Source organism: Amblyraja radiata, chromosome 8 (assembly GCF_010909765.2).
Source record: "Amblyraja radiata isolate CabotCenter1 chromosome 8, sAmbRad1.1.pri, whole genome shotgun sequence".
Lineage (NCBI taxonomy): Eukaryota > Metazoa > Chordata > Chondrichthyes > Rajiformes > Rajidae > Amblyraja > Amblyraja radiata.
Window position 1 is genome coordinate 39,190,737 of NC_045963.1, and position 20,523 is coordinate 39,211,259.

The 20,523-nt window shown below is 43.3% G+C and overlaps 1 protein-coding gene across 4 annotated transcripts in view; it reads left to right on the top strand.

Annotated features, from left to right (window-relative positions):
• Positions 1-20,523, top strand: part of syt14 (synaptotagmin 14) — a 164,096-nt gene that overhangs the window by 77,425 nt on the left and 66,148 nt on the right. For 2 of the 4 annotated variants that reach the window (XM_033025588.1, XM_033025589.1), the window contains exon 3: positions 2,452-2,673. The exons of the other annotated variants lie outside the window; for them this stretch is intronic. In XM_033025588.1, coding sequence (XP_032881479.1) covers positions 2,452-2,673 — 222 coding nt within the window. The remainder of the gene's footprint in view (positions 1-2,451; positions 2,674-20,523) is intronic. 4 annotated transcript variants of the gene reach the window in all.

The following is a 20,523-nucleotide window of genomic DNA, read 5'->3' on the forward strand; positions in this document are numbered from 1 at the left end:
AATTACCCAGAGCATGGCAAGTGCCTGGAATGCGCTGCCAGGAGCAGTGATGGGGATAGATATGATATTGGTGGTTAAGAGGTTTTTAGATAGGTACAGGGAATGAAGGGATATGGATCATGTGTAGGCAGTTGAGATTAATTTATCTTGGCATTATGTTTGGACAAATCATTGTGGGCCAAAGGGCCTGTTCTTTTCTGTGCTGCACCTTTCTATGTTCTTTATATAGTTCCAAGTTTGTATTGTCATGATTAATTAATATGTGATTCTCTACTTATGTTTGTAAGTTCTATAAGAATGCAATTACATTTCCTTTGCAGTATTGGTGAAGGTTTGTATCACAAAAAAATAATTACAGGTGCTTCTCTGTGTATTTCTGACATTTTCTGTTTCACTTTTTTGTTTTCAATTTCCCCTTGTCTGCTGGAACCATTTGGTGATATATTTCAAAAGGTTTAGTAAAGGGTTGCCAAGTTGTTTCTACATATTTGATATTCTCATTGGAGGGAAATGCCTGAATACCGGGAATCTCAAAAACAAGCGACGTCTAATTACATATAGTTAAATGCAAACAGCCTTATTTAAAATGTAATAAGAAAGATGAAATTAGATTAATTTAAACCAGCATGTACAGGTAATTATAGCAAGGAACAGACACTGAAAATAATGAACATAAATGCAATGAACAACTGCCATATTTATGATTTAGAAATCCAGGCATATATAATCAGCAAGGAAATATTTGTTAGGCAGGATACCAAACCATTATTGATATCTTCTTTACTCGATGTTTTACTGTTAATTTTTTTTCCTGAGATATTTCTCAGGAATTTTCCTGAGATATTTCAGTTAATTTTCTGAATTTGTCAATAACCACAAATAATTTAAGTACATGGTTATAATTTGAATGTCATTCTCAAATTAATGGTATTATTTCAGGCTCTAATTCTATAAAAGATAGTGTCATTTGTCATTAATTACTATAATCCACTCTTCCTTTTAATGGCATTTGATAGAAAAGAAAGAAATTTACTGAATATGGATACGAAATAGTCTTTAATTTTACTTTTTCAAATTAAACTATAATTTGTGTCCTCTGATTCATTGTTATTACTTACAAATAGAAATGACAAGCTCTATTTACTTTTCACAAGGTGCAAAGTTGTCAAGCAGAAACATCGTTTTTAGTGTTTCATTTCACAATAGATTATTAATATCAAGTGAAGAACAATATAATAGCGCAAGTATTACGGTGTCCCAAAATCATTGGCCATCTGTTCCGATACCGCATTGTTTGTTCCCCAATCAGAGTCCTCGTTGTATGGCTCAGCTTAGAAGAGAAATGTCTCAGCTCAAACTGCATTTTAACTACAACAGAGTCTCCACCAACTGAACAGCTATCAATAACATTATTGTTTCTGGAGCAAGGAAACTTCTTTAACAATTACAAATGCAAAGGAAATCTGGGCATATTATAAGATTGTAATTCACCGGGCATAATTAAAAATATTGTAAAGGAATAAGTATTTTTGAAAACTGCTTATACTTAAAAAACTCATAAGCATAATAAAACATTAAACATCTTGAGGATAACATTTTTGAGGATAAGCTTTTTCAAGGATGTACTGATGACAAACAAACCTTGCAATAACCAATGCATAGTCTTATAACATTACTGCATGTGAATTTTTATTTGTTGTAGTTTGAAAATTGTGGGCAATATCCTGCAGTTTTCTGTTAGTCGCCTGCAATGGGTAAGGTTCTCGGCCATTAGCCCAGTGACCTCAGGATTAAGTTGTGCTGTTCAGTGTCCATCTGCACATTTAAGCAGTATTTCATCCTTAATGACAATAATGATGGAAGAGAAGTGAACAGAACAAAACAAAGATGCCTGAATTTTTTGGCAGGTCATTTCCAAGTTACACCTAGGAGCGGGGTTCTTAATGTTCATTTAGCAAAAATTGTGGTTCATCTAATTGTTAAAAGATTTTAGCAAGGCAGACTGGTCACTGAGAGGCTGTGTAGCAGCCTCAAGACAGTTGAGAAGTAGACGACTGTAGAAACCTTTGACATGCCTTTAGAGTCCAGGAATGAGAAGCAGCATCATGCAAAAAAAAACGGAGGGAGGAGCCGTCGTTTTGGTTGTTTTCCTGGAATTTTGTTCCTCAACTACGGAACGCATTGGAAATTCACTCCGAATACATCTATTTATAATCTTAATTAGGATTTGATCCAGTCTAGTAATATGATTATCAATGGCATGTGAATTATTTTTCAAAGGAGCTGAACAAGACTGTTAAAAAAAGCTTGAAAAAATGCATGAGAATTCAGCCAAGAATGTGAATAAATGAAAATGCTGAAGATCATCATAATGGACAGCCAATTTGTCCTTATCATTCTGGTGTGTCTGGTTGAATGTCTGATGCTTACTATCATTGTTGTGTTGACCAGATAACAACTATGGTGATGGAGAGCACCATGGTTCCTCATCAGACAGTGAAGATGAGGTGCTTGGCAAATACCACGAGGCTTTGTCCAAAATACAGATCGTATCTGGTGCAGCATCAGACAGCAGACACCATCAGAAAGGTTATATGTGGGAATCCAGACTCAAGTATAGTCCCCTGTCAGCTGAATATGATGGCTACAGCAGTGAGGCATCTGCAGATGAAGGTAAGATGAATTAACGGATCTCATGGTTTACAGGTAAAAACTAAAGTATTGAGATATATGCTGCTTCAGATGCATGCTTGCTCAATAAACTTTAGAAAACTTGTAGTTTTACCTTGAGCAAATGGTCGGATAGGTCGGATAAATATAACGTTATATCTTGTTTATATAACTCAATAATGTGATGTCAGTAGTACATAGTTTTGTGACAAATCGCTCTTCCACCTCTGTAAAAAAAAGTGCTAACTGTGCATGTGGCAATGTTTGAAACAGGATCATGTTCTGTACGATTGTTTGTGATTGAACCTTTAAGTCTTGACAAATAGATGATTATTACATATTTTTCATACTATTTTTTTGAAAAAATATTAAACTATCTGTGTTGTTTTTAAAATGATGTTCTCTTCATATAGTAGTGCAGTACAGTTCAAAATATTTCATATTTTCTAATTGAAGGATACTCGACAGCATATTTAAAAAATCAATTAAGTATTCTGTTTAAAGTAAGAGAGTGACATCAAATTAGATTGCTTTAATTGCTACTGGAGTTTAAAAAAATGTGAGTTTATTGATGAGTTGGCTGATTTTAGTTTGGCTTCATAACCTTGCAAAAACAGTAAGCTTGCAGCAAGAATTGAAGTGGGCAGATGACAAACTGACCTGGTCATTGTAACATGAGACTCAGTTTCCTGAACCTCATCAGTCAGTGTGCCTGTCAGTCACAAGCTTGAAGCCAATGGAAAGTAACCTGATCCAGAATATAATTACAGCTGGATTGATGTTGCTGCTAGAAAATACTGAAATTTTATGTTACACATACTTGAGTAAGTTGAGGAATTCAAGTTTAGGGAGGGCTTTGCAATCAGGACTGGGGTGTCGATAGCAGATGTTTTCACATGGGGTTTGGAAAACATTGGTTAGGAAACATATTAATTTAACTTACCTCTGAGTTATTCTGGACTCAACTACTCTCCCTTTTAGACTGACCTGATGGGACAGCTATAGACATTTCACATGGCTGCGTACTAACTATGTCACTAAAGTCATATGCAGATTTAAAAAAAGATCACATCAAATTGTCCAGGTAGAGTGGAGTAATTATCCAGGTAGAGTGGCTTAACAGCTGCGGCCCACCTGCAGTCCGTCTGTTTTTTTCCCTTTATTTTTGTTCCTTTGTCATGTTTTATGTTTTAGTTAATTTTGTTTTATTAAGTTGTGTATGTGTGTGGGTGGGGTGGGAGAAACATGTTTTGGTCTCTTCCTTGGGGGGATGCGACTTTTTTTCTGTCGTATTCCCCATCCACGTCTCCGTCTGCGCCGAGGCCTAATGGTGGAGCTGGCGGCCTTGGAGCTGTGGCGGCGGCAGCGGCAGCGGTAGCGGAGACCCGACTCGGCCCTGAAGCTGTGGTGGCGGCGGCAGCAGCAGCAGCAGCAGCAGCAGCAGCGGAGACCCGACTCGGCCCCGAAGCTGTGGCGGCGGCAGCAGCGGAGACCAGACTCGGCCCCGAAGCTGTGGCGGCGGCGGCAGCAACAACGGCAGCGGAGACCCGACTCGGCCCCGAAGCTGTGGCGACGGCAGCAGCAGCGGCAGCAGCAGCGGCAGCGGAGACCCGACTCGGCCCCGGAGCTGTGGCAGCGGCAGCGGAGACCCGACTCGGCCCCGGAGCTGTGGCAGCGGCAGCGGAGACCCGATTCGGCCCCGAAGCTGTGGCGGAGGCAGCGGAGACCCGACTCGGCCTCAGAGCTGTGGCGGCGGCAGCGGCATCGGCAACAGTGACCCGACTCGGCCTCAGAGCTGTGGCGGCGGCGACGGCGGCATCGGCAGCGGAGACCCGACTCGGCCTCAGAGCTGTGGCGGCGGCAACGGAGACCCGACTCGGCCCCGAAACTGTGGTGGCGGCAGCGGAGACCCGACTCGGCCTCGGAGCTGTGGCGGCGGCAGCGATCACCCGCGGAGTTTGAACCGGCCCGTACGCGGAGCACGGTTGAGCCGCGGGATTTACCATCACCCGGTGAGGTCACAACATCTGGAGCCTGGATCGCCTCGGCGCAGAGGGAGAACAATAGAGGGAAAAGACAGAGACTTTAAGATTTGGCCTTCCACCACAGTGAGGAGGTGTTTGGTGAACTCACTGTGGTGGATGATTAATTTGCGTTGAATGTGTGTTTTTGTCATTTTTTATTATATGTATGACTGCAGGGAAACGAAATTTCGTTCAGACCGAAAGGACAATAAACGAATCTAATCTAATCTAATCTAGTATAACTGGGTTAAGTACAATCGATGGTATCCATTTTGCATAGACCAGCAAGGTTAGAATTTATATAAATGTAGGCTGCAGAAGTGAGCTGTTTGGCATCAATTGTTTCAGTACGGAGAACGATCTTTACGATTAATTTTGCAAATCACAAACATTTTTAGGGCATCAGTATGTGGGCAGAGGAAGGGGAATATGCTGAGAAAGCGGAGAATGACATTACGTCATATCAAATATTAATTTGGTGCCATCACTGCCAAATTGGATCATAGGAATCCGACCAAAGCTATGTGTTAGGCCTTTAAGGAAAACTGGTGTCCATCTAAAGAAAGAATAATAATGAATGTATGCCATTTAAAGAGACTTTAAATTGCAGGCTTGTGGTGACCCATTCAAAGAAGAATTGGCTGTGCAAGATTTGCAATGGCTTGATTATTGTTGGAATATGAGAAGTTATTCGTGTGGCTAGATTATTGTTGGAACATGAGATGTTATTCATGTGACAAGACATGGCATTCTTGGTATCTGTACCTCAGGTCTCCAGCCAGAAAGGAGGGGGACTCTCCTTTATTGAGGTAATGGAGGCTTCCTACTTGAGGCAATCAAAGCAATTGAATGGTTTTACAGAATTTCATTGCTGGCAATGAATGGAGACATTGGCCTAAACACATATTTATTCCCTTGAGGGCTCCGCAGAATTGTACGGAAACCAAACAGGATATCATCCGCTTACGTCTAACTTGTTCACAGCCATCACCAGAAAAAAATGATGACGAGTGGGACCAAGGAAGAAACTACAATTCCCTTATAAGCTGAGGGGTTGCTTTGCTTGATATATTTCAGTTTTTGCATCACAGCAAAGGCTTGCTATCTAAAGCATGGGTGGGCCATTCAGTACCTTGGTCCACAGGTGGCTAAAGCCTGTGCATGAGGGAGAAAGTGCAAAACAAGAATAATAGAACCATTTGAAATCTTACAGTACAGAAAATTAGGATCCTTAGCAATGTTTAAGTTGTCTGAACTGCCTTGTTGCCCGGCAACTAATCAGACCTTGCCCTCCAGCAGCTGTGGACCAGGAAATGGTGTAACACTCAAATGTAAAGAAAGAAGAGGACAAGGAGGGAAGATATGCCTGCAGCTATTGTGGTGCTACAGAGATTAAGTTACTGGACTGCTATCCCGGAGGCCTGACTAACAGTCTAGAAATGCGAGTTCAAATTCTACCAAAGCATCTGAAATTTATTTTTAGCTACTCCTTGTTTATAATAGGCACAGAATTACTGGATTAATGTAAAAATGTTACAGAGTCACTGATGCCCCAGATGGGAGGGAATCAGGTCTGGTCTAGCTTTGCAACTTTGTGATTCCAGACAAGCAGAATGTTCTCTGAAATAGTTCTGTAAATCATTCCGTTGCAGCATTAGGTTTAGGTCACATGTGCTGATGTACTGTGAAAAGCTTTGTTTTGCATACTATCCAATCAAATCAGATAATACTATATATAAATACAATCAAGCTGAATTCAAGTGCAATAGGTAAAGCAAAGGCAAAGTGCAGAATATCGTTTTCAGCATTGTAGTGCAGTAGTTTCAGAGACAAAGTGCATTGTCTGCAGTGGAGTAGAGGTGAATTGGATGATACCCTAGCTTATGGAAGGACTATTCAGAAGCCTGCCAAGAGGAAGAAGCTGCTCTTGAGTCTGGTGGTGTGTGTTTCAAGCTTCTGCATCTTCTGCCTGACGGGAATGGGGAGAAGAAGGAATGACAACTGTTGGACAGGTATTTGATTATGTTGGCTGCTTTTCCAAGACAGCATGAAGTGCACTGTGGATGGTCAATAGTGGGGAATCTGGCCTGTGTGATGGCTTGGGCAACATTTACAACTCTCCGCAATTTCTTGTAGTCTTGGGCAGAGCGGTTCCCAAGCAAACTGCGATGCAATCCGATACTTTGGTTTGCTATGGAACATCTGTAGAAGTTTGTAAGAATCATTGGAGACATGCCGAATTTCCTCAAGTCTCCTGAGGAAATAGAGGCGTTGGTGTGCCTTCATGGCTGTCACTTCAGTGTGGGCGGTGTACAACAGATCATTGGTAATGTTGACTCCAAGGACGTTGAAGCTCCCAAATATTTTCACTTCAGCACCATTGATACTAATTGCAGCATGTTCCCCACCAGGTTCTTGAAGTCAATAACTAACTCCTTCATCTTGCTGATTTTGAGGGAGTGACTTTTGTCCTGACACAATGTTACAAAGTTCTCTATGTCTTCCTGTACTCCCATCTCATCATTGTTTGTGATCTGGCCCACCACTGAGATATCATCTGTAAACTTGTAAATGGAGTTAGAGATAAATTTGGCTGCACACTCATGAGTATACAGTATATAGAGTATGGTAGAGGACTGTGAAAGTATCCTTGCAGGCCACTGGTGTTGGGAATGATTGTGGAGGATGTGGTGTCATCTGTCCTCACTGATAGTGGTCTGATGAAATTAGCTGCACAATCATGAGTGTATAGGGCGTATGAGAATGCATCGTTGCAGCACCGATGTTGAGAATTACTGTGGAGGATGTGATGTCATCTGTCTTCACTGATTCCTAGGTCCAGGAATTTGGAGATGAATGGAGATAGCATTATAATGTTGAAGGTGGAATTCTGGTCAATAAATAGGGGTCTAACATATGTGTCCTTGGTGTTGTCGAGGTGTTCCAGAGTTTAGGGCCAGGAAGATGACTTCTGCTTTGGATCTGTTGTGATGGTAGGTAAACGGCAGTGGATCAAGGCTCGCTGGAGTTAATGTGCACCATCACCAGTCTCAAAGCACTTCAAGATGGTGGATGTCAGAGCCACTGGATGGTAGTCATTAAGGCATACTACTTACTTTTCTTTGTTAATTGGATGATGATGGAGAAGTGAGAAAAATGTCTGTGAATGCCTCTGCTTGCTTATCCGCCCAGATCCTCAGGATGCAGCCAGGGCTCCATCTAGACCAGTTACTTTCCACGGATGGACTCTCAGGAAGGCCGACCTTGCATCTGCCAAGATAACCATTGGTACAAGAGTGCCCCAGACTAATTTGGTGGGTGACGATCCTCCAAAGAATGCTTTGAACTCATTGGGAAGGGACTGTTGTTGTCTTCATAGCTGCTATATTGACATCCACCATTTACAAGTTTACAGATGATATCTCAGTGGAAAAATAAAACGGGACTGGCCGCAAGGCATCAACACAGGTGCCAAATTTGGACACAGCAATGCCTCTTTCCGCCCTAATGAGTTTGGGGATTCCTCCTCAGAAACATCTGGGGCTGTTTTTTAAATTGGGATACTGGTCACAGAATCAAACTTTACAGTCAAACATCACAATCCCTATATCCTGTCCCATCTGCAGGATAGACCCACAAGAAGAGTTGGCTTAGGGTAAACAGGCAAGATGGAGGAGCATGAGAAGTTTTTTGCATCGGTTTTGGCTTCATGAAACCTTATGACATTGAGCCAGACATGAATAAGGAAACCATCTCCTGATTAGCAACTCCAATCTTCCCGTAGCTGATGAACCAATACTCCTCCATGTTGATTAATATTTGGAAGAAGCACTGAAGTAGCACAGAATGTAATTGGGTAGAAGATTTCATCACTAAGAATAGATTGGTGGCACCACCACTGTTCGAGGATATGAATATTGAAAGATGGTTTAATTTCTGATGGTCCATTTGGTGGTGTGTGGCATTTGAAGATGCTTTTAGAAGCATTACATTTTTCAAGTCCTAACGTTATACAGCACAGGAATAAGACAAATGGTCCAACTTGTGCACACCGACCATGTTACTGAACCGAACTAGCTCCACTTGCCTGAGTCTGAGCCATATCCCTCCAAACCATTCCTATCCATCTGTGTTTTGAATGTCATAATTGTACACACCTCCACCTGTTTCTTTTGCAGCACATTCCATGTATGCAATACCATCACTGTGAAAAAGCTGCTCATCAGGCCCCTTTTAAATCTTTCCTTCTAATTTAAATGCTCTCTAGTTTTAGAATCCCTTATCCTGGATAAAAGGTTGTGGCTATTCGCCTTATCTATCCACCTCATGATTTTATATACCGATATAAAGTTATTCCTCAATATCCTACACTTCAGGGTAAAAAAATACCCAGTCTATCCAGCCTCTCCTTATAACTTAAACCGTTCAGACCCAGCAGTATACTTGTAAAACTTATTTGCACCCTTTCCAGTTTTATGACATTCTTCCTATAGGGTGACTAGAACTGTACACATTACTTCAATGTAGCCTGATCAACCTCTTGTACAGATGTAACACAGCATCTCAACTCCTGTACTCAATATCCTGACTGATGAAAGCAAGTATGCCAAATGCCTTCTTCACCACTCTGTCGCCACCTTCACGGAACTATATGCCTGCACCCCAAAGTTTTCCTCTCCAACAATACTCCCCAGTACCCTACCATTTATTATTTAGGTCCTTCCCTGGTTTGTCTGCCGAAATGCAACACCTGCATTTATCTGAATTAAACTCCTTGGCCTATTGGCCTTGTTAATCAAGATCCCATTTTAATTATACACAATCTTTTTCACTGTCGACTGTACTGTCAATTTCAGTGTCATCTTACAACGTAGATTCACATCCAACTTATTAATATAAATAATAAACAACAGTGACCTAGCACCGATCCCTACATCACTTATTATAGGCCTCCAGTCCTCCACCCTTTGTTTCTTACCGTAAGCTAATTTTGTATCCAGTTAGCTAATTCACCCTGGATTCCATGTGATCTAACTGTCCAGATCAGTCTACCATGTGGTACCTTGTCAAAGGCCATGCTAAAGTCCATATAGACAACATCTACCACTCTGCCCTCATCAATCTTCTTCACCTCTTCAAAAAAAATCAAAGAAATTGATAAGACAACATTTCGCACACGCAAAGGAATTGGTGGGATTTGGCATTTCAAAAAGCATTCTCTACCCTCCCACAAGTCGTGGTTGATATTTCATCCACTAGATGGCCACATTTATATATTTTCCTTCAACTATTTTGCCATCACCATTATTTGATGCTGCAGCATTTTGATGGTGTAGGAGGTCCTGAAGGAAAATAAAATCATCAAAGGAATGTTTTATTGGAGTTAATGTTATATGAATGCACTTGATTTAAGCATGCTGATTCAGTTGAATGTCATATCTTTATGATGCAATCACGAGAAAATGGAAATGGATTCAAAGGTTTCAAAGGTCTTTTATTGTCACGTGCACCAATTAAGGTACAGTAATATTCGTATCACCATACAGCCATACTAAAAAAAGGCAACAAGACACACAACTACATAAAAGTTAACAAACATCCACCACAGCGGATTCCCCACATTCCTCACTGTGATGGAAGGCAATAAAGTCTAATCTTCTTCCCTCATTTTCTCCCGCGGTCGGGGCAGTCGAACCATCCGTTGGAGTAATCGAAGCTCCCGCAGCCGGAGGTTGAAGCTCCCGCGTCGGGGTGATCGAAGCTCCCGCATAGGGGCCGTCAAAGTTCCCCCATCGGGGCAGTCGAAGCGCCTACGGTTGGAGCTCCCGAAGTCAGTCTCTAACCAGAGACTGCAAGTTCCACAATGTTAAAGTCTGCAGGCTCCTGCGCAGTTGGAGCTCCGAGGTCGATCCCCGACAGGGATCACGAGCTCCACGATGGTAAGTCCGCAGGCTCCCGCGGTTGGAGCTCCTGAAGTTGGTCTCCAGCAGAGGCCGTTAACTCCTTGATGTTAGGCCGCAGTGCGGATGGAGATACGATACGGAAATAAATCGCACCTCCGTCGAGGTAAGAGATTTAAAAAAAAGTTTCCCCCAACCCCCCCACGGCGCCCCCTCTACATAAAACAAGCTAAAGAACACTAAAACATACATTTAACATATACTAAAGAAACAACAGAGAAGGAAGGGATAGACAGACTGTTTTGGCGAGGCAGCCATTGCTGGCAACACCCGGTGATAGTCTTTACACACAATCTCCATCAATACTAAACAGGAAAGCCTTTTTGGTTTACCTCTGCAAAGCTTGTAATTCATTTTATTTCAAAACAAACGGATCAAACAGAAAGTGAAGCTTGAGAGCAACAATTCCAGATGCTTTCATTGACAGTTGTCATTTGTCACTGAATGGAGAGAAAATTTTGTAACTTATTCATGCACAAGACTTAAGTGTAATATTTTCATAAGCTTATGTTGCAATAACTGACTACTTTAAAATACAAATTAAAAATAAATAGTTTATCATTCCCCAAATGTAAATGGGCAACAATAAAACATGGAACATTAAGCAATTAAGAGCATATTATAGAAATACATGTTTCAGTGAAATATTTCTTATTTATCAAGGAAAGATATGTTCAAATATTCTACTTGAAACAAATTTATCATCCACCTTTACACAATACATAATTTACTGTGTTTCAACCCAAATGGTGGCAAACTGTGTTTAGTTTTTGATTTATTTTTTGTCATTGGTAGGTTTGCCTCCCACATCTCTGTGTTACAGTAGTTACCCAACCAGTAAGCTGGCAGAGTTGCACAACTCATAGAGCTGCTACCTCATGCTCCAGTGGCCTGGGTTCAGTGCTGACTCATGGTGCTGTCTATTTGAAATTTGCATGTTCGTTGATGAAAATATAGGGAGAATAGGTTACAGAGAAAAATAGTGGTGAATAGGATTGCTGAGTAGCCTCCTTCTACGCTGTATATATGGAAAGATTGTTGAGATCTTTGTTTTGATGTTTAACCGACTCCCCACTTACCATCCAGGACAATGAAGCTCACATCACAGTCGCCATCATCCTATATGTTGATTATCTTAACCACTGGCAAATCCAAGCTGCAGCGTTATCATCTGCAAAATGCACTGAAGTTAATCATCTTGGCTACTCTGATGGCATTTCTGAAATCTGCAACTGTTACCATTTAACCATATAACCATATAACAATTACAGCATGGAAACAGGCCATCTCGGCCCTTCTAGTCCGTGCCAAACACTTACTCTCACCTAATCCCATCTACCTGCACTCAGACCATAATCCTCCATTCCTTTCCCGTACATATACAGGTGCACAACCTTTTATCCGAAGATCCAAATAACGAAAACCTCCGAATAGCGGACATTTTTTCGGTCCTTGAAGAAAGGTCCTTGAAAACGTTCACCGAGGGTGGCCCGCAGAGGTGACAGCGGAACCTCCGGTCGGTCCTCGAAGAAAGGGGAACTAAATCCCCATTCATAAAAGAGAAGGTGAGGGTATATTGCGCGGGAGGGTTAATAATTGACAATATGCTGCTGCCTGCCCGCTGAGTTAAAAAGTTCCCACGGTAGACTCACGATACACAGTGTATCGTGAGTCTTGCGTGGGAACTTTTTAACTCAGCGGGCAGGCAGAAGCAGAATGTTGCTCCCTTCAGTTTCACCCCACCTACACCCCTCTGCTTCCCGGCCATGTGTGTGACCCCTTCCCTCCCCTCTCCAGCTCCCCGCTCATTGCACCGGCGCGGGGGCTTTGCACTGTCTTCACGTCGGCGATACCAGCAGGTCAGTGCCAGTCACCGGAGACGTTAGGACCAACGGGACACCGACCCCCAGGCCCACTGCAAGCACGGAAATCCCAGAGACCCACACGCCAGCAGCAGCCCAGCCCCGTTCCAACTCCAGAGGAAAACTGCAAACTGGCCGGAGACGTCAGGACCACCAGAAGCCGTTCCCCGAGCTGCGCCCCCTCATCGTGACACCGACCCCCAGGCCCACTGCAAGCACGGAGATCCCAGAGACCCACAGCCAACAGCAACTCCAGCCCAGCCCCGCTCCAACTCCAGAGGAACACGTAGGGGCAGAAGCTGATGGTGTGCAAGGTACGTCTTGTTCTTGGGGTGGCGGATGAGGGGGCGCAGCTCGGGCTGTGGGCAAACTGCCACTTGTCGCCGTAGCGGCCCATCGGGGAGCGGATTCCTCTGGAGTTGGAGGGGGAGGGGGGTATTGTGCTGTTTGATCGCTCCCTGCTATCCCAGGGACAGGGAGACACAGCGGCTTTTTAGACTGGTGGGCAATCACTTCCAAAGTTCTGCCCACACAGTCAGTACACCTCTCCTACACCGCATTTCATACAAACATTTATTCTGCAAGAAAAAACTACATTGAAGTCTCAAACTCGCGACCGAGTAACTGCCAGGATCGAGGCGCAAACTCGCGACCTAGCTCGGGGATTCAAGAATCCCCGAGCTAGGCCGCCTAAGGGCATGTAGCCCCGCTAGGGTGACATGAGTGCGAGAGGTGATTCAATGCTGCGGGCACATTTACAAATTCAGGATTTCATTCAACACACTGCATTTCATGCAGACATTTATTCAGCAAGAAAAAACGACATTGAAGACTCAAACTCGCGACCGAGTAACTGCCGGGATCAAGGCGCAAACTCGCGACCTTGCGGATATGAGCCGAGCACTCTACCACTGAGCCAGCCATTAAAATCTACGCTAAAAAATTTCCATTCCGAAGGCCGACAAATTCTGAATTACGAAAATTGTCTGGTCCCAAGGCTTTCGGATAAAAGGTTGTGCACCTGTACCTATCTAATTTATTTTTAAATTATAAAATCGAACCTGCCTCCACCACTTCCACTGGAAGCTCATTCCACACAGCTACCACTCTCTGAGTAAAGAAGTTCCCCCTCATGTTACCCCTAAACTTTTGTCCCTTAATTCTCAAATCATGTCCTCTTGTTTGAATCTCCCTACTCTCAATGGAAAATGCTTATCCACGTCAACTCTGTCTCTCCCTCTCATAATTTTAAAGACCTCTATCGTCCCCCCCTTAACCTTCTGCGCTCCAAAGAATAAACATAGAAACATAGAAATTAGGTGCAGGAGTAGGCCATTCGGCCCTTTGAGCCTGCACCGCCATTCAATATGATCATGGCTGATCATCCAACTCAGTATCCCGTACCTGCCTTCTCTCCATACCCTCTGATCCCCTTAGCCACAAGGGCCACATCTAACTCCCTCTTAAATATAGCCAATGAACTGGCCTCGACTACCCTCTGTGGCAGAGAATTCCAGAGATTCACCACTCTCTGTGTGAAAAAAGTTCTTCTCATCTCGGTTTTAAAGGATTTCCCCCTTATCCTTAAACTGTGACCCCTTGTCCTGGACTTCCCCAACATCGGGAGCAATCTTCCTGCATCTAGCCTGTCCAACCCCTTAAGAATTTTGTAAGTTTCTATAAGATCCCCTCTCAATCTCCTAAATTCTAGAGAGTATAAACCAAGTCTATCCAGTCTTTCTTCATAAGACAGTCCTGACATCCCAGGAATCAGTCTGGTGAACCTTCTCTGCACTCCCTCTATGGCAATAATGTCCTTCCTCAGATTTGGAGACCAAAACTGTACGCAATACTCCAGGTGTGGTCTCACCAAGACCCTGTACAACTGCAGTAGAACCTCCCTGCTCCTATACTCAAATCCTTTTGCTATGAAAGCTAACATACCATTCGCTTTCTTCACTGCCTGCTGCACCTGCATGCCTACTTTCAATCGCTCCATAGATGCTGCTGCACCCGCTGAGTTTCCCCAGCAATTTTGTGTACCTTGCCTACTTTCAATGACTGGTGTACCATGACACCCAGGTCTCGCTGCATCTCCCCTTTTCCTAGTTGGCCACCATTTAGATAATATTCTGCTTTCCTGTTTTTGCCACCAAAATGGATAACCTCACATTTATCCACATTATACTGCATCTGCCAAACATTTGCCCATTCACCCAGCCTATCCAAGTCACCTTGCAGTCTCCTAGCATCCTCCACACAGCTAACACTGCCCCCCAGCTTAGTGTCATCCGCAAACTTGGAGATATTGCCTTCAATTCCCTCATCCAGATCATTAATATATATTGTAAAAAGCTGGGGTCCCAGAACTGAGCCTTGCGGTACCCCACTAGTCACTGCCTGCCATTGTGAAAAGGACCCGTTTACTCCTACTCTTTGCTTCCTGTTTGCCAGCCAGTTCTCTATCCACATCAATACTGAACCCCCAATGCCGTGTGCTTTAAGTTTGTATACTAATCTCTTATGTGGGACCTTGTCGAAAGCCTTCTGGAAGTCCAGATACACCACATCCACTGGTTCTCCCCTATCCACGCTACTAGTTACATCCTCGAAGAATTCTATAAGATTCGTCAGACATGATTTACCTTTTGTAAATCCATGCTGACTTTGTCCAATGATTTCACCACTTTCCAAATGTGCTGCTATCCCATCTTTAATAACTGACTCTAGCAGTTTCCCCACTACCGATGTTAGACTAACTGGTCTGTAATTCCCCGTTTTCTCTCTCCCTCCCTTCTTAAAAAGTGGGGTTACGTTTGCTACCCGCCAATCCTCAGGAACTACTCCAGAATCTAAAGAGTTTTGAAAGATTATTACTAATGCATCCACTATTTCTGGAGCTACTTCCTTAAGTACTCTGGGATGCAGCCTATCTGGCCCTGGGGATTTATCGGCCTTTAATCCATTCAATTTACCCAACACCACTTCCCGGCTAACCTGGATTTCACTCAATTCCTCCAACTCCTTTGACCCACGGTCCCCTGCTATTTCCGGCAGATTATTTATGTCTTCCTTAGTGAAGACGGAACCAAAGTAGTTATTCAATTGGTCCGCCATATCCTTGTTCCCCATGATCAACTCACCTGTTTCTGACTGCAAGGGACCTACATTTGTTTTAACTAATCTCTTTCTTTTCACATATCTATAAAAACTTTTGCAGTCAGTTTTTATGTTCCCTGCCAGTTTTCTTTCATAATCTATTTTTCCTTTCCTAATTAAGCCCTTTGTCCTCCTCTGCTGGTCTCTGAATTTCTCCCAGTCCCAAGTATGCTGCTTTTTCTGGCTAATTTGTACGCATCATCCTTCGCTTTGATACTATCCCTGATTTCCCTTGTTGTCCACGGATGCACTACCTTCCCTGATTTATTCTTTTGCCAAACTGGGATGAACAATTTTTGTAGTTCATCCATGCAGTCTTTAAATGTCTTCCATTGCATATCCACCGTCAACCCTTTTAGAATTAATTGCCAGTCAATCTTGGCCAATTCACGTCTCATACCCTCAAAGTTACCTTTCTTTAAGTTCAGAACCATTGTTTCTGAATTAACAATGTCACTCTCCATCCTAATGAAGAACTCAACCATATTATGGTCACTCTTGCCCAAGGGGGCACGTACAACAAGACTGCTAACTAACCCTTCCTCATTACTCAATACCCAGTCTAAAATAGCCTGCTCTCTCGTTGGTTCCTCTACATGTTGATTTAGATAACTATCCCGCATACATTCCAAGAAATCCTCTTCCTCAGCACCCCTGCCAATTTGATTCACCCAATCTATATGTAGATTGAAGTCACCTATTATAACTGTTTTGCCTTTGTCGCACGCATTTCTAATTTCCTGTTTGATACCATCTCCAACTTCACTACTACTGTTAGGTGGCCTGTACACAACACCCACCAGCGTTTTCTGCCCCTTAGTGTTTCGCAGCTCTACCCATACCGATTCCACATCCTCCAAACTAATGTCCTTCCTTTCCATTGCGTTAATCTCCTCTCTAATCAGCAACGCTACCCCACCTCCTTTTCCTTTCTCTCTATCCCTCCTGAATATTGAATATCCCTGGATGTTCAGCTCCCAGCCTTGGTCACCCTGGAGCCATGTCTCCGTGATCCCAACTATATCATAGTCATTAATAGCTATCTGCACATTCAACTCATCCACCTTATTACGAATGCTCCTTGCATTGAGACACAAAGCCTTCAGGCTTGCTTTTACAACACTCTTACCCCTTATACAATTATGTTGAAAAGTGGCCCTTTTTGATTTTTGCCCTGGTTTTGTCTGCCTGCCACTTTTACTTTTCACCTTGCTACCTATTGCTTCTACCCTCATTTTACACCCCTCTGTCTCTATGCTCACACATTTAAGAAACCCTTTCCCTTTAACTCCATCCTCAACTATCCCATTCGACACCCCACCCCCCTTATTCAGTTTAAAACCACCTGTGTAGCAGTGGCAAACCTGCCTGCCAGAATGCTGGTCCCACACCTGTTAAGATGCAATCCGTCCCTTTTGTACAGTTCCCCCTTACCCCAAAACAGATCCCAGTGATCTAAGAATCTAAATCCCTGCCCCGTGCACCAGTTCCTCAGCCACACGTTCAGGTCCCGTATCTCCCTGTTCCTGCTCTCGCCAGCACGAGGAACTGGAAGCAAACCGGAGATAACAACCCTGGAGGTCCTGCTTTTCAGCATTTTTCGAAGCTCTCTAAAGTCACGCTGCAGAATATTCATCCCCTTCTTTCCGACATCGTTTGTGCCGACATGCACTACCACTTCCGGATGTTCACCTTCGCCCTTGAGGATTTTCTGCACTCTGTCCGTGACATCCTGGATCCTGGCACCAGGAAGGCAGCACACCATCCTCGCATCCCGTCTGTTGCCGCAGAAACCCCTGTCCGTACCTCTCACAATGGAGTCTCCCACTACAATGGCGTTGCCTGCCTTAGGCCTTTTTGGTTTTGGCTCAACAGCCCTATTCGCATCACAAGCCAGTCCGTCGCCTAGTGTAAACACCTCTTCTGTCCCGACAGCTTCTAAGTGGGTGAACCTGTTCACAAGAGGTACAACACCCGGGGACGTTGGCATTCCATGCTTCCCTCCCGTTCTCACTGTCTCCCACCTTCTCTTTTCCAGTACCTTAGGTGTAACAATCGTACTGTAGGACTTGTCGAGGAACGACTCCGTTTCTCGGATGAACCGGAGGTCATCCACTTGCAAAGACCTAACTTGTTCAACCTTTCTCTGTAACTTAGGTGCTGAAACCCAGGCAAGATTCTAGTAAATCTCCTCTGTACTCTCTCTATTTTGTAGACATCTTTCCTATAATTTGGCGACCAAAATTTTACACCATACATAGAATTGGCCTCACCAACGCCTTGTACAATTTTAACATTACATCCCAACTTTTATACTCAATGCTCTGATTTATAAGGGCCAGCACACCAAAAGCTTTCTTTACCACCCTATCTACATGAGATTCCACCTTCAGGGAACTATGCACAGTTATTCCTAGATCCCTTTGTTCAACTGCATTCCTCAATTCGCTACCATTTACCATGTACGTCCTATTTTGATTTGTCCTGCCAAGATGTAGCACCTCACACATATCAGCATTAAACTCCATCTTTCAGCCCACTCTTCCAAATGGCCTAAATCTCTCTGTAGACTTTAAAAATCTACTTCATTATCCACAACACCACCTATCTTAGTATCATCTGCATACTTACTAATCCAATTTATCACACCATCATCCAGATCATTGATGTATATGACAAACAACAGTGGACCCAACACTGATCCCTGAGGCACACCACTAGCCACCGGCCTCCAACCTGACAAACAGCCATCCACCATTACTCTCTGGCATCTCCCATTCAGCCACTGTTGAATCCATCTTGCTACACCCCCATTAATACCCAACAATTGAACCTTCTTAACCAACCTTCCATGTGGAACCTTGTCAAAGGCCCTACTGAAGTCCATATAGACAACATCCACCATTTTACCCTCATCAATTTCCCTAGTAACCTCTTCAAAAAATTCAGGAAGATTAGTCAAACATGACCTTCCAGGCACAAATCCGTTGACTGTTCCTAATCAGACCCTGTTTAGCCAGATGCTTATATATATATTTTCTCTAAGTATCCTTTCCATTAATTTGCCCACCACTGACATCAAACTAACAGGTCTAAAATTGCTAGGTTTACTCTTAGAACCCTTTTTAAACAATGGAACAACATGCGTAGTACGCCAATCCTCCGACACCATTCCCGTTTCTAATGACATTAGAAATATTTCTGTCATAGCCCCTGCTATTTCTACACTAACTTCCCTCAATGTCCTAGGGAATATCTTGTCATGACCTGGAGACTTATCCACTTTTATATTTTTCAAAAGTGTCAGTACTTCCTCTTCTTTGAATCTCATAGTTTCCATAACTACTCCTTGGTGAACACCGAAGAAAAGAAATTGTTCAATATCTTCCCCATCTCTTTTGGCTCTGCAGATAGCTGTCCACTCTGACTCTCTAATGGACCAATTTTATCTCTCATTATCTTTTTGGTATTAATATAGCTGTAGAAACCCTTTGGATTTACTTTCTCTTCTTTTAGCTTTTCTAATTTATTTCTTAAGATTCTTTTTACATTCTTTATACTCCTCAAGCACCTCATTTATTCCATGCTGCCTATAATTATTGTAGATCTCTCTCTTTTTCCGAACCGTGTCCAATTTCCCTTGAAAACCATGGCTCTTCCCAATTATTACTCTTTCCTTTCAACCGAACAGGGACATAAAGATTCTGTACTCTTAAAATTTCACCTTTAAATGTCTTCCATTTCTCCTCTACATCCTTCCCATAAAATAAAATGTCCCAAATCACTCCTTTTAACTCCTTTCGCATCTCCTCAAAGTTAGCCTTTCTCCAATCAAAAATCTCAATCCTTGGTCCAGTTCTGACCTTCTCCATAATTATATTGAAACTAATGGTATTGTGATCACTGGACCCGAAGTGCTCCCCCAACACATACCTCCGCCACCTGACCTGTCTCATTTCCTAACAGGAGGTCCAGCACTGTCCCTTCTCTAGTAGGTGCCTCTATGTATTGCTGCAAAAAAATATCCTGCACACATTTTACAAACTTACAGAATGTGTTTCCCAGTCTATGTGTGGAAAATTGAAATCTCCCACAATCACTATAATACAGTATACAATACAATACAATATTTTATTACATGTCATTTGAACCTCAGTGAGACTCAAACGAAACTACATTTCCACAGCCATACAAACAAAGACAATTCCTACAAGACATACAAACAATTCAATTTACACAAACATCAATCACAGTGAATCTCCTCCTCACTGTGGTGGAAGGCAAAGTCTTTTCTCTCCCCTGCACACCATTTCTCTCCCGATGTCGAAGCCCCAGGCGGGTGATGGTAAGTCCCACGGCCATTTAAGGCCGCGCCGGGCGATGTACGGCCCCGCACCAGGCCCAAAAGTCACAAAGTTGGAGCCCCCGACGGGCGCTGGAATGTCCCGCAGCCATTAAAGCCGCGCCGGGCGATGTACGGCCCCGCTCCAGGTCGTTCCAACCCCGCGACACGGGCGGGAGAAGTCGCGTTGCGGGAGCTCCGAAAAGCGGTCTCCACCCGGACCCGCGAGCTCCCGATATTCCAGTCCACCGTCTACCTTGTGCTTACTACTAATATCTGCTATCTCCTTACATATTTGCTCTTCCAATTCTCGCTCCCCATTAGGAGGTCTATAATACACCCCTATAAGTGTTGCTACACCTTTCCCATTTCTCAGTTCACCCGAATAGCCTCCCTAGGCGAGCCCTCTAATCTATCCTGCCAAAGCATTGCTGTAATATCTTCCCTGACAAGCAATGCAACACCTCCACCTCTTGCCCCTTCAATTCTATCACACCTGAAGGAAC